Source organism: Scylla paramamosain, chromosome 26 (genome assembly GCF_035594125.1).
Source record: "Scylla paramamosain isolate STU-SP2022 chromosome 26, ASM3559412v1, whole genome shotgun sequence".
NCBI lineage: Eukaryota > Metazoa > Arthropoda > Malacostraca > Decapoda > Portunidae > Scylla > Scylla paramamosain.
Genome location: NC_087176.1, coordinates 7,301,926 through 7,316,704, shown reverse-complemented (window position 1 = coordinate 7,316,704; position 14,779 = coordinate 7,301,926). Strand labels below are relative to the sequence as shown.

Here is a 14,779-nt window from a genome sequence, read left to right as displayed (position 1 = left end):
CACCATCATCACCATCACAATGTCTGGCGGTGACACTTCCAAGCTTATCGGTGCAGTGAAGGACGGCCTGCACTCTGAATGGGCCGAGTTCAAGAAAACCAAGAAAGCAAAAGCAAAATCTGTGTGCCCATATGCCATCGGTGGCCAGCGGGATACCCCAGTCGCAGCCTTGGCAAGCATTAGTGCTGGCGTTTGTGAGTGGGAGGAGTGTCTGAAGCACACCGTTGACCCCTCAGTGGACCGGGCGAGAGGTGTCCTGCCCAGCGAGGTCATGGTGGGGGCTGACGGTGCAGTGTGGATGTACCCAGTCCGACGCCACCTCCCAGCTGATGCAACAGGAAGCACAAGTGGGAGTCGTGCTTCATCGGCATCAAAACCCGAGAGAAAGACCTCAGCTGTGGTCGTGGGGGGCAAGACAAGGAACCTGCCACCTAAGGCCTCGTTGATGGTGGCCGTGGAGCAGTCAGCTAACTACATGCTGGACCACGTGAAGAGGATGAGTGAGAGTGCCTACATCAATGGTAATAACCAGCTGCTCTTCATGTGCCTGGCCTCTGCCGCCCTGGTCCGCAGTCGCCTCAATGCTTACAAGGAGGTTCTCAAGCAGCCCACCACCAAGTAAGCATCCTGCCTTGTACTTGTAGCTCTCCTGGCACTTGTGTGTTGTGTTGTGCATGGTTTGTGGTGTGGTGTTGGGTGTAGTATATGGTGTTGCATATCCTTTATGTGGCTTAGTGGTGGTCAGTTGTGATTTACAGACTGAAGTGGTGTTGCCAAATGTATAAATCTTGAGGTGACTAGTGTTTGAACTTACAGACCTAAATGATGAGTTTTCACACTTACAGATTTTGAAGTAAATGGTTTTGTGAGAGATGGACAGAACCAGTTTTCAGATTTACAGTCTTTGAAGTAACTGGTTTGTGAGAAAGAAATATAACCAGTTTATTAGCAGACCATTTGTTAAGGAAAGTAATTTGTCTCCAGGTCACAAAACTATCAAAAAATCTTTAAAAATGGAAGGAATTACAAACTTTCTTAACAAACCATTTTTCAAGCAACATAATTTATTTCACTGTTCCTTCCATCATTCTGTTACACTATACTCTCTGATGTAACTGGTAACTGCCCCTGCTTGGAAATCTAGTTAACCCTGACTTAGAAATTTTATTAAGCAATTTCAAAAGGACTGTAACGCTTCTCTAACTTATATCATTCTTTGTGCTGCCACTCTCTTAAACTGTACTGTCTCTGCTTCAAAATCTAAGTAACCTAAACCTATACACTTCACCAACAATAGCTAAGGAAAATAACCCATCTCTGACTTACCTCGCTGTTCCTGCTTCAAAATCTGAATAACCCTGCCACAGAATTTATATTAAAGGACCATTACCATCTCTGATTTCTATAGTTCACTCTTATTTAGACATTTCACACAGGGACTGCCACGTGTAGGCCTGATGGCTTCTTGCAGCTTCCCTTATTTTCTTATGCTCTTATTCTATCAATAGTTTCAAAGACCACAGCCCATCTCTGAATCACAGCTGACCCACAGTGGCCTAACCAACAGATGTGCAAAGCGACCTAGCTAAACATTTCCCTTAGACTGAGTGTGGGCAGCAGCAGTAGTAGTGTGTGGCTGTAGCTCTGTAGTAATGTTGCATCTCTCCGTAGGTCAAAAGGCACCACGCCAACAGCCCCTACAGGATCAGTGTGAGTAAGCAGTCACTCTGGCTGACCTCCGACTGGAACTATATAAGCTTGCTATACGAATGTTGTTGTCTACGTAACAAGAGTGGAGACTCAGTAGGCACTCACTGTCTGGGGTCTTGTCATGGTATTGGGGAGGCAGTGGTGTGGCAAGAGGAGTGTGTGGAGTTTTGTTTATGTCTTATTATAACTGGATTTTGTTTTATCTTTGTGTTGAGAGGGACTGTGGTGGGAATTTGTTTACTTCTCTCTGTCCATAGTGATTTGTGGGGATTTGTGTACTGTTTAATTGTGGGACACGTTTACTGTTCTAGTTGTGGAATTTTGTGAACTATTTTTTATCAGGGATTTTTGTTTGCCTCTCTCTGTCAATAGTGACTTGTGGGGTTTTGTTTATTTTGATTACAGGGGTTTGTTTACATCCATCACTAGGGACTTGCAGGATTGTTTTTACTATTCTAATTGTGGGATTTTGTTTGTCTTATGGGATTTTGTTTGCACCTCTCAGTGTGAGTCTTAATTGTGGGATTTTGTTTACCTTTGTAATGACAGGCTTTTGTTGATCTTTTGTGTTAGTATGGTCTTAACTATGGGATTTTGTTTACTTATCATGGGAGTTTGCTTGCCTTTCTCTGTGTCACTGGAGACTTAATTGTGGGATTTTGGTTTTTGTTTACTTCTGTTGTGATGGGATTTTGTTTATTCATGATAATCAGTTGTGAAAGTTTACCTCACTGTATTCCGCAAGAGTTTCAAGTATTGGACTGTGCAATGCTCAGATTAATATCAAAGTAACATCAGTGTCTCCATCCGAGGGTAAGGCAAGGTTAGGTTAGATTTAGATTAATACAATTCTTTAATTTCACAGATTTATCCCTCAGTGAAGATCAGTTGTACAAATTTATCTCAATTTATTTAGGAAAGATCAATTCATAACAGAAATATTCTGTGTCATCACTGCGGAATTTCTTGATTCTTTCGAAATGTTAACGTGAAATGCTTAATATTTTAGGTTGTTGCTTATGTGATACTGCTTCCATTGCCCAGATAGTAGATAGTCGCAGTAGCTATAGTCTTTTTATCTCATTCCTCTGAAAATCCCCATGCAATTTTTCTATACTGCATGGTTCATTTTTAATCTCTATTCCTGCTGGACATGGCTGGAGGGAGCAGTGGGTGGGTGGGAGGAGCCTTCGCATTTGTTACCCTACATCTCTTACCATAGATTAGATAGCGTAGCTTATCACATATGCCTTATACATGCCAACAGGTCTGTTGCTGTTTGTCTTCCCCAAGCCAGCACATGAAGCAGGTTACAGCAGCTCATATTCTTGCTTGGAGTGTGTGTGATGTGCGCCTCTCTTCCTCATTCCCTCACAGTGCTGCTTACCATTCCTTTCTTACGATTCTTGTGTCCTCCCTTACCCCTGCCAGTGGAAGTGAGAAAAGACTTAAGCTTGAGTTCATAAGTGTCTTGTTCTCTGATGGGGAGTATTTGCAAAGGTCAGAGAAGACTTGCATTCATATTCTTAACTATCTTGTTCTCGTATTCAGAATATTTGTTAAAGTCCAGAGAAGACTTCAGTTCAAATTGTTAAGCATTCAAGGAATAAGAATTTAAGGAGAATGAAAGCAAATAAGCAGACAGGGCCACCCACACACACACACACACACACACACACACACACACGTGCACACACACACACACGTGCGCACGCGCACACACACACACACACACACACACACACACACACACACACACACACACACACACACACACACACACACACACACACACATGAAGCTGAGGACAAGAACAGCTATCATCTCTGTAACCTTTGAAAAACAGTCATTAGAGAACAAAGTACCTAAGAATAAAAATACAAGCAGATAAACTCACTCACACAACAAGAACAGCAGCAACAACAAGGCAAGGATACGAACATTCACTACCACTTTCACTCACACACTCATCTACCTCTCAGGAATGTAATCATCTCTGTAGCCTTTGAAAAACACAGAGAACAGTACAGGCTTGGCTTAAAACACACACAGACATCTAGAAGGCAAGGACAGAACCAATCCACACTCTCATCCACCCCAAAGAAACCCATTCATATTAATCTCTGTAGCCTTTGAAAAGCAGTCACAAGAGAATGAAGCACTTAGGAATGATAGCAGGGAAGCAGACACTACCACACAGGCTTGGTTCATAACACATACACAAGAAGAAGAACAAGGCAGGAACAAGACTAACTTCACACTCACTCAAACTGTCATCCACCCATCCAGGAACCTGACAGCAGCTCTGGGGCGGTGTGGGGAAAAGGTGGAGTTCATGATGCAGAACATTCTGAGCTACAACTGTGATATGCTGTCCCTGGTCCTGCATGATGCACCAAGCCATGACTGGTTAAGTGCCAAGCCATACCAGGAGGGTGCCTGCTGCTCCCTCACCATTCAGATGTGGGCTTTCTTCATGCAAGGTGATGTGTGGTGAGGTGTGTGGTGTGTGAGGTGGTGATAGTGGTGTGGTATGGTAGTAAGGTGAGGTGGAGGTGATGTGAGAGAGAGAGAGGGAGAGATTGAGAAAGGAAACTTGAGATGAGGTTACAAAGAGAAGGACAGAAGCCATAGGAGGGTAGTTTGGAAATCAAAACTTTTAATGCCTAAGGCAACAGCAAAAATTTCACCAAAATCCCTAAAAGACTCAGTAAAGAAAGCCAGATCACCAGTAGAGTGGCCTCAACAGAACCCATACCAGCAATCAGATATAAGGTTGTGAAGTGATAGATGTTTAAGAATCTTCCTCTTGAAGATAGATTAAAAAACATGAGAGGCAGGAAATTAAAGCAATAGGACATTAGTTTGAGGGATTAGAGCAGTCACCCTTATTAAGAACAGGCTGAATGTAGGCAAACTTCCAGCAGGGAAGAAAGGTAGATCTTGATAGAGTTGGAAGAGTTTGAGATGACACAGTGATAAGACAACAACATTAAATAAACACAAGCAAAACACAGTGACACCAAAAACAATAACACCAGATGGCACAGATTAACACTCCCTTCTCTTTGCCAGGTTTGCGTAACGATCTTTGGCGCTTCACCTCCCCACGCATCAGTGAAAGCATTCTGGCAAGCATCTTCACTGACACTCTCAGCCTCATGGTGACTCGCTACTCCCAGGTACACTGCAGGGCTGGGTAGGGTAAGTTAGGGGTGGGCAGTGTTGGGTTAGGTTGGAACACAGTTTTGCAATGCTTAGAATGTCTCAATGCACAATAGGTGGGAGGTGAGTGCCCAGGTGTGTAGAGGCAGCAGAGTGATTGGGACTACCACCTCAGCCACACCTATACCTCCTTCTCTCTGTCCCTTGTCTCTGCACCATTGTTAATGAAGTACAAACTCGTCACACAATTCTACATTTTCCACCACTTTTTACTCAGTTCTACATTTCCCTCTACTTTCTACTCAATTCTACATTTTCCTCTACTTTCCACTCAGTTTTGCATCATTTCCCAGTACTTTCCACAAAAAGCTGCATTTTCCTGTACTTTCCACACAATTCTACATTTCCCTGTGCTTTCCACACTATTCTTACAACATTTCCTAATACTTTCCACACAATTCTACATTTCCCAGTACTTTCCACACAATTCTACAATATTTCCCTCACTCTCCTCCCTGACAGATCGAGATGAGTGACATCCGGCAGCCCCAGTACTGCGCAGACATCATAGCAATCCTAACCATTGTGGCGTCCTTCCTGCCATCCCTCATTGCCTCCCCTGTCATGCTCTTCAGTGTCAGAATCCATGAATCAGTCGCTCTGCCCATCCATCGCCGTGCTGACCTGTTGCTCAAGGTGGCAGCCCTCAAGTGTGCCCCCATTGAGAACCTGGCTAGGGTAAGGCTGTGTTGAGGAGTGTGTCTCATTGAAGAGTGTGCCTGGTGGTGTGCCTGAAGTGTGGCTCCTTTGAGAACGTGGCTCAGATAAGACTGTGTTGAGCTGTGTTGGGGTAAAGATGAGTAATGATTGAGTAAATAAGGGTGTGTTGAGGAGTGTGAAGTGGGTGTGTTGGTGGCCTGAAGTGTGTCTCCAGCAAGAATGTTGCTTGGGTTCCTTGAGGTGTTCCAGAAAGGCTTTGACAGTGCGATGAAGAGGAACAGTTACCTGGAGAGAGTGGCAAACATTGCTCTATTTTGAAAACTATTCCTGCCCATTTTAATCTCTTCTTTCTTCTCCTTGTTGTATTCCTTTAACACTTTCTTTTCTCACAGGTGTTCCAGAAAGGCTTTGATAGTGCAGTGAAGAGGAACAGTTACCCAGAGAGTGTGACAAGCATTGAGTCCACCCCAGCCTGGCTAACCTTCCTCAACCCGGCTCTGTTCCCCCGCGGCAAGACCTCTCTCAGCTACTTAGGGGACCAGGTGGCTGTCTACCTCACCCTCCTCACTGCCGCCAGTCGACCTCAGCCACAGTACTCTCTGATTGTGCGGGTGTGTGTTTGTGTGTGTGTTTGTGTGTGTGTGTGTGTGTGTGTGTGTGTGTGTGTGTGTGTGTCACTGAGGCATGTACTCTTATGTTAATAGTCACTGTCATGGTAGTTGTCATAATTAGTCATTGATTTTACTTTGGATTTTTTTTTTTTTTTTTTTCTCTCCACTTTAACATACCTTTCAACTTTTTATTATTATCACTTTTTTTTTTACCATTTTAGTTTACTTTTTAGATGTTACATTTTATTATCCTTTTTGCACCTCTAATTTTTATACATTTTCTTTTATGTATTTGCAGTCATTGTTCTTTTTTTTTCTGTGCTTTTTGTAGCACAATTGTAACTTTTTATTTATTTTCTCTGTATTTTGAGAACTGTCCCATTATGGAGTTGGAAAGTGCATAACCAAATAACCAAAACAAATAGATTCAAATGATCACAGCAGGAGTTGAACAAACTTATAACAACAGTACCTCCTTTACTCCCAGGGCTTGCTGATGCGTAACTTCCTGGGAACCAAGACCATCCTGAGGGGGTTGCAGGACACACCGGGGCAGGTGACGCGTGGGGAGCCCTGTGGTGGCCCGCTGTGTATGCCCCACCTCTGCACCCCACCCCTCATCCCCCACACTGTGTATGCTGCTGTGGCCCAGGTAGGCTGTGCTGGGTGCAGTAGAACTGGGTGGGGCTGTTCTGGGATGTGCTGGGTGGGACTGGCTGGGACTGTGTTTTTGTGTGTGTGTGTGTGTGTGTGTGTGTGTGTGTGTGTGTGTGTGTGTGTGTGTGTGTGTGTGTGTGTGTGTGTTTGTTTGTTTGTTTGTTTTATATGTAGGAGGGTTACTGACCAAGGAAAAACAAAAAAAGAAAACAAAAAATCCCATTGAGGTGCCAGTCCCCAACAAAGATGTCAAGAGAATCATCAAAAACTGAAGGATAAGTGTCATTGGAAGGAGGAAATACAGAAACAGACAGGGAGCTCCAGAGTGTGTGAGGGTGTGGTGTAAAGAGCCTTGTCTCTCTCTCTCTGGCAGATCCTGGTGATGTGTGTGGATTGTGTGCCAGTGCTGTGCAAGATTGCCAGCCCAGGGATTAAGGAGTCTGGCCTGTGGGACTCCCTTGATCGCACTCAGGTATGTGTGTGTGTGTGTGTGTGTGTGTGTGTGTGTGTGTGTGTGTGTGTGTGTGTGTGTTGTTCTAGGGCACCAAAAAAGGTTATAAAATTATATGTATGTATATATGTACGTATGTGTGGTGGAGAGAGTCTTGCTATATTTTCTTGTTTATCACATTTTTTTTAATTCCTCCTTATTCTCTCCTTTGTTTCCTCTTTCTCAGTTTGTGCATATGAGTGTGTGTGTAGGTCTTTTCTATTTTCATGTGTTTATCTTATTTATCACACCCATCCTTCTTTTCTTTTTTTCTTTTCTTTTTTTCTTCTGAGTGTGTGCACATGTGTGTGTGTGTTGGGTTCTGTCTCTGTGTCTCATTTACATAGTCATTACCCAACACTCATGAATATTTCTTATCCGGATCCCTTGCTAGCACACCAGTAGGGAAGATTGCTACAGTTCTTTGTGGTCCTCAAACATCTTACGTCATTGAACTTATTATGGGGTCCTGTCTGTGCCACATCTCTCACTCTCTAGTGACATCACAGTTCTTTCCATCTGACACCATTTTCTGCCAGTTCGTTTCTCTATTGACTAATTTTGTGCCATTGTTTTCCTGATGATGTCACATTTTGTCATTTTCCTGAGTGACATCACATTCTTACTGTGTCATGTTTCCTTGGTACCGATTTTCTGATAGTCATGTTCTTTCTTTAATATCACATTCTGTCTGTAATGTTTCCCCTATGACTGTTTATTGAAGGTAAGGGGTGTCATTTGTAGGTGTGGAATGTGCAGCGGCCGCCTTGGCACCACGCCCTCGTGCAGCTGCTCACGCCAAGTGTGGTGGGCGTTGTGGCCGAGGTAGGTGCTACTTTCTGTTTCTCTGCTTCTCTCTCTCTCTCTCTCTCTCTCTCTCTCTCTCTCTCTCTCTCTCTCTCTCTCTCTCTCTCTCTCTCTCTCTCTCTCTCTCTCTCTCTGTCTGTCTGTCTGTCTGTCTGTCTGTCTGTCTGTCTGTCTGTCTGTCTGTCTGTCTGTCTGTCTGTCTCTCTCTCTCTCTCTCTCTCTCTCTCTCTCTCTCTCTCTCTCTCTCTCTCTCTCTCTCTCTCTCTCTCTCTCTCTCTCTCTCTCTCTCTGTCTGTCTGTCTGTCTGTCTGTCTCTGTCTCTGTCTCTCTCTCTCTCTCTCTCTCTCTCTATCTCTCTCTCTCTCTCTCTCTCTCTCTCTCTCTCTCTCTCTCTCTCTCTCTCTCTCTCTTTCCTGTTAAATTACCCCCAGAAACATAAAAACACCCTTGAAAATCCCAGTGACATCTAGTACAAGTCTGTAAACCACAAAACCAAGTCTGACAGAGACATAAATACACAAGAAGCAAGACTTACATGACTGTGATATCATGCTCTGTGCACAAGAGAAACAAACATTCAAGAAAACTCCCTTTGAAAACCCAAATAAATTCCAATAATGATTAAAAAATTCTTGAAAACCCTAATAGCTTCCCCTGAACCCTATTAAATAACCACTAGAATCATAAACATGGCCTTGAAAACCCAGTAATTTTCACTAGAACCCATGAAACCAAGGACTACATTCTGAAATGCTTCTGTGCCACACCACTACTTTCAAAAGGGGGTAGTTGAAGGTACACAAGTTTTTTAAGGATGTTTTATAGTTCCAGTGACAGATGAACAAGACTTCTACAATATGAACAGGAGGCACACTCTTCAGAGCCCAGCCAGTCATCTCTGTGGCCTTTGAAAATAGTCGTGGTGAGAGAGCAAAGCGTTTCGGAATATGGGTTTATAATAAGTGATATTTTTTTTAAGGATGTTTTTTGTGGTTCTAGTGACAGATTAACAAGACTTCTACATTATGAACAGGAAAAGTACTCTTTAGAACTCAGCCATTCACCTCTGTGGCCTTTGTAAATAGTCATGGTGAGAGAGCAAATCATTTCTGAACATGGACAAAAGCCAGATACAGAATCATAGAAGAATGATAACCTCACCAACTCTCTGTGGCTTCAGGTTCTGCGAGCTGTGCCACCTCAGCCTCCCGCCAAGCCAGCACACCCCAGCCAGCTGTCGGTGAGGCTGGAGCACCACCTGGCTGCATGGACGCTGCAGCTCCTCACAGGGATGGAGGGGGTGGCTAACATGGTGCCTCTGTCGGTCATTTACACGGCACACGCTATCAATGGATGTCTGCCACCCACCATCAAGCCCACAGGGGGACATGTAAGCTGGGGGGTGTTTGTTGTGCTGTGTTCATGTTGTAATTGTGTTCTGCTTTGTGTGTTTGGGTGTTGTGTTGTGTTGTCAAGCCCCTTGGAGGACATGTGAGCTTGGTTGCGTTGTCTGTGCTGTTTTCTTCTTTGTTGGGGGTGTTGTGTTGTATGAGTGTTGTGTGTGTGCTATTTGTCTGTTTGGGTGTTTAGTCTGCTTGTTTGTGTGTGTGTATGTGTGTGTTGGATGATGTGGATGATTTTTTTTGGTTTGTGTAATAGTAGTTTGCATGCATTTACATATATGGTATACACACACACACACACACACACACACACACACACACACACACACACACACACACACACACTGAAAGTAAGACACTACATACCCTCATTTCTATAGCACTAATGTCTGTCAAACACGCACGCACGCACGCACACACACACACACACACACACACACACACACACACACACACACACACACACACACACACACACACACACACACACACACACACACACACACACACACACACACACACACACACACACACAGCCACAATCCAAACACCGATCTAACCATCCATCAACCAACCAGACCATTCAATCATTCAGTTCCTTCTTCATCCATGCAGATCATCACACAGTTGGTAGTGAGTGCGATCTACTCTGTCATCAACTCCCGCTCTTCCCTGGACCAGCTAAGTGACACACCAATCACGGACGGCCAGTGGGACATGATGATTGCCGTCGGAGAGCGCCTCTGCTCACTGCATGATGGGAATTACGACTCCCACCTCAAGCGCATGACCATTGCCCTGCTGGCCCAGTGAGTCTTTCTGAGTCTGGCCTGCTTTGCTTGACACTTGGAGGGGCTTTGTGTGTTGTAGTAATGATATATGATGTGTCTGTGTGTGGTGTGTTTCTTTTGTCTTGCAGATTGTAGGAGTCTGTTTCATTGAGCTGTGTGTGCAGTTAACCTGTATCTTCACTCTTTCATTGCTTTCACTCATAAACTCTACAACTTTCTGTCTGTTTCTGTTTTTCCTTCTAACACAGTTCAGTCCACTGAATTCCAATGCACTGGATATCCATGAAGAATGAAATTTTGTCTTAACTCTACTCCTCTAACTGTCTTCAGCCTCTTTCTCTTTCCCCCTCAACAACTTTCCTCTAATTGACTGTCTTCAGTCTCTCTCTCTTTGTCATAGTGTTGCATCTCTTGCTAACCTCTACTGCTGTTTTCACAATAATTGCACTTCTAATCTTCCCTCCTGTGGCCTCACTGCACAAAACTTTCTACTTTCTCTCACCCCCGTTCTCCCCATCTCTAATGCAAGAGTTAACCAGTATTCTCAATCATTCATCCTTTTTCTGGCAGACTCTAGAACTCCCTGCCTGCTTCGGTATTTCCTCCTTCCTGTGACAAACTCTTTCAAAAGGGAGGTCTTCTTTTTTGTTCCCCTAGGCCAGTGCCCCTCTTACATGAAAAATAAATAAATAAAAATAACTATAGAGACACTAAATTGCTTGCAGACTGGAGGACTTTGAGGAGGAGAATGAGGAGGACAGTCTTGATGAGTACACGGATGAGGACGTCATTGAAAGTCTGTGCACAGCGCTGGCCAACACTGTGCTTTCCTCTGTGCAGGGACAACATGCACTGGTGGTGAGCCACTGACTGGGCCATTACTGGATAGGCTTCTGCATAATGACTTAAAGGTGTATTCTTAAATATTCCAGTGTCTTATATGGACATTCCAGTGTCTTATATGGACAAGTGGAATTTATTGGGTTTTCATGATTGTTGTGATAGCTTAACAGGCTCCAGTGGAAGTTATTGCGGTTTTCAGGAATGTTTTCATGGTTCTAATGATAGTTTAACATGGTCTAATGGAAGTTATTTGGGTTTTCAAGAATGTTTTCATGGTTCTGTTGATATATAGTTTAACAGGGTCTAATGGAAGAGAGAAAGGTGAAGACAGTGAGTTAGAGGAGAGAAATTGAATAGATGAAATACTTTTGATTGCACCAGTTCAAGAGAACACCTTCACCTGATTGTGTTTCTGTAATCACATTTTGTCAGTTAACTACTACTATTACTACTACTCCTTCTACTCCTACTACCCCTACTCCTATTACCATCACTACCATCACCACCACTATCATTGGTGCCTCTTCTCCAGGTGGTGTGGGAGTTCCTGAAGAGAAACATGGAGTGGATGCAGGAAAGTCTGGGAGCACCGGCCATCCTGCCCCCTGCCATGGAGCAGCCACGGCCACCTCTCTGCTTCGCTCCTGACCCACTCCTCTATAACCCTCTCTATTACTACAAGCGAGCCATCTACACACAGCTGGACCAGGTACACACACACTTCTGCACTCTTGTAGTTGACACAAACACACACCTTGGAGTCCTCGGTTCATAACAGTTTCAACTTCTGCCATTTTGTGGTTACAGTGCTGGTAGGGCTCGTCTCTGTATATTCCCTTTGCTTTTCTCTCTCTCTCTCTCTCTCATTTTTTTATTTAATGTATGTCTTCTGTGTGCTTTCTTTACTGGTACATTAGTTAGGTTTTTATGTCCCAGATAATTTTACAGCAGTATAGTATTAAAGCAGTGCATGGTATACTGTACACAGGTGTTTGTTGAGGCTGGTTTTGATCTGCGCCAAAAATCAGCTTCTGACATGACAAAGGAACGGAGTTCTGTCATAACTCAGGGACCCTGTAACAACTCCTGTATTTTCCCCAACCTGTGACTTGAATTGTTTGAAGAGGGAGGTTTGAAGACACTTCTTAATTTTGGATAATTCTTTTGGCTATATTCTTTAGGGTTTGGCATCTTAATGAATCTTTTTTCTTTCTGCATATCTGTGCCCCTTGGCCAGAGCCCCTCTTACATAAAGAAAACCTGTCTGTATTTCAGCTATATTTCTGTAAGTCTCAATTTATTTCCGTCCTTGTACCTCTTTTCTTGCATGGTGCGTTTATCTAGTTCTTTCTTTTTGCCATCACTCCTTTCACAAACTTGGTGTTCCATTTTCATTTCTCTGCAGGTTATCCTCTTGCACCAACACACAACTGCTATACTCATGTACACTCATATTCATATCACTCTTTCTGATGAGTTGCAAGGGAGTTTGGGAGACTGTATTGTGAGGTCATACAATGTAATTTTTTTTTAGATTCTGTGCTACTTACACTATCACAATTGAGAATGTTCATTTTTGTCTCTTTTTCCCAGGAGAGTCTGCCGTGTTCCAAGGGAGACTGAGACTGTTATGGAGTGATATAATGCATTGTTTACATAAGCTCACTGCTACACATTGTATTTATCAGTGTTGAGGGCACATTTTTTCCTTCCATTCCCCAGGAGAGTCTGATGAGCTTCAAGGGAGACTGGGAGGCAGTGCTGTGGAGTGACCTTGGGCTGCCTAAGGGAACCATTGTGGACTTGATCAAGAAACGTCCAGAGTTCCAGAACAACGCTTACCTCAACAAGAGCCAAGCAGCAGCAGTCAGGAAGCTGAGGCCACTGCTGAGGGACCCAGATGAGGAGGAGGACGAGAAGAAGCACTGAATACGTGCCAGTGACAAGTTATTGGTATATGTGAGAGAAAATGCTTGGGTTATTTTCTCTAGGTTATATTAAACTTATATTTTCAGTTCTTCAATAATTTTTTGTAATGTCACTTTATATATGTATTTGAGATAGAAAAGCTTGAGTTTTTTGCAGCTTACATCAAACAACCTTTAATTTTTGGTTAATTTATTTAATAATTTTCTATAGTATTACTTTGTAATATGTCTATGTAGGTACACTTTTTTTTGTCACACATTATATCACATGTGCTTTGTCCATCAGGGCCTGTGTGTTGACAGGCAGAGGCACAGCTGCCAAACACTCAACAAGAAAACATTAGGACATTCACTTTGTATATTATAGCTTGAGGTGGTGAAATTTGAGATCTAGGTATAGTTATGATCAGCAGTCTAATTACCTGTTAGTCTCATTCCCACTTTTTTTGTTTTGTAGTAATAACCATGAAAACATTTGGAAGGTCTCTTGATCTGGATATTAGAACTTAAGATGGTGAGTTTGAGTTCTAGGCATAGTTGTGGACAGAATTCTAGCAAGCAGCTACTCTCATTCCCATTACCGTGCTAAAATGATATAAGAATCGGTACAGTTTGTCAGATTGTGCCCTTGCCCTCTTTGGACCCTCATACAGCAGGGCAGATGCTAAGGTTCTGATGAAACAAGAGGGGGAAGAGCTAAGAGATGTGGATGTGTGGTGCTTTGTCTTGGCCATGCTGTGTGGGATTGCTGGCCTAGTATATTGATAGGATATGGTTGGATCTGTCTCATGTAACCATACAAAACTCCTTCAATACTGTACCAGTCTCACAGGATATAACATAAATTGCAATAACTTTTTCATAGTAGGAAATATAAAATACAAAAATACTAATTACTCCAAATAATATTTTTATCCACTGTATACAGGGTGTAATGCAAGTTTCTGCAAATACTGAGAAGTGAAATAACATGTAATTCTAAGTAGAAAATGTTCTATACACATATGCATTTTAAGGCTTTGTTTACCTGCCAGAGGAGTTGAAAATGTATGAGTGTACTATGCATGTAGCCATGAGGTGATGGATAGACGGTCACATTCGTAACTGAGCAAGTGGCACCTCCAAGGCTGCGACAATGCAACCGTCTGTCCTTCATCTCATAGTTACATACATAGTACACCCATACATTTTCAACTCCTCTGACAGGTAAACAAAGCCTTAAAATGCATATGTGTATAGAACATTTTCTACTTAGAATTACACACTTTCACCTCTTTCTGTATTTGCAGAAACTCGTGTTACATACTGTATATCTAATTAATATTGTTTATGTTAGTGTGTGTGTGTGTGTGCGTGTGTGCGTGCGTGCATGCGTGCGTGCGTACGCACGCCTGCACGCATGTTGGGGGGGAGGTGTGGTGAGTGACTGTGGCTCGTAAACATACTGTGGGTTTGTGGGGTGTGGAGAGAGAGAGAGAGACTCAAAACAACCTTCTCTATATTTACACACACACACACACACACTGTTGCACTTCTAGCTTCACTTCCTCTTCCCACACCTGACATCCCTCTACTCATCCTTCCAAACTCACAGTAATCCTTTCACATATCTAGTCTCACAAAGAGCTGACTTACATCTTCTATCTCAGACCTG

General features: G+C 43.2%; 1 protein-coding gene across 2 annotated transcripts; it reads left to right on the top strand.

Annotated features, from left to right (window-relative positions):
* The first annotated feature begins 11 nt into the window (after nucleotides 1-11).
* LOC135113668 (uncharacterized protein KIAA0825 homolog) lies at nucleotides 12-14,022 on the top strand. 2 transcript variants are annotated; one of them, XM_064029116.1, is made up of 14 exons: nucleotides 12-618; nucleotides 1,672-1,710; nucleotides 4,000-4,193; nucleotides 4,786-4,892; nucleotides 5,398-5,613; nucleotides 5,988-6,206; nucleotides 6,694-6,858; nucleotides 7,237-7,335; nucleotides 8,098-8,178; nucleotides 9,341-9,550; nucleotides 10,179-10,372; nucleotides 11,080-11,212; nucleotides 11,730-11,906; nucleotides 12,920-14,022. In XM_064029116.1, the coding sequence occupies exons 1-14, from the start codon at nucleotides 20-22 to the stop codon at nucleotides 13,124-13,126; spliced, it is 2,640 nt and encodes an 879-aa protein (XP_063885186.1). In that variant the 5' UTR covers nucleotides 12-19; the 3' UTR covers nucleotides 13,127-14,022. The 2 variants fall into 2 exon arrangements, with proteins under 2 accessions (XP_063885186.1, XP_063885187.1); XM_064029117.1 differs by lacking the exon at nucleotides 1,672-1,710.
* The last annotated feature ends 757 nt before the right edge of the window (nucleotides 14,023-14,779 follow it).

What these genes read in the sequence shown, in the direction of transcription:
- LOC135113668 (XM_064029116.1), top strand. Translation starts at nt 20, where the DNA reads ATGTCTGGCGGTGACACTTCCAAGCTTATCGGTGCAGTGAAGGACGGC. An exon ending in TGGTGACTCGCTACTCCCAG is followed by an intron (nt 4,893 to 5,397) that starts GTACACTGCAGG and finishes CCTCCCTGACAG; the next exon opens with ATCGAGATGAGTGACATCCG. An exon ending in TCAAGCCCACAGGGGGACAT is followed by an intron (nt 9,551 to 10,178) that starts GTAAGCTGGGGG and finishes TCATCCATGCAG; the next exon opens with ATCATCACACAGTTGGTAGT.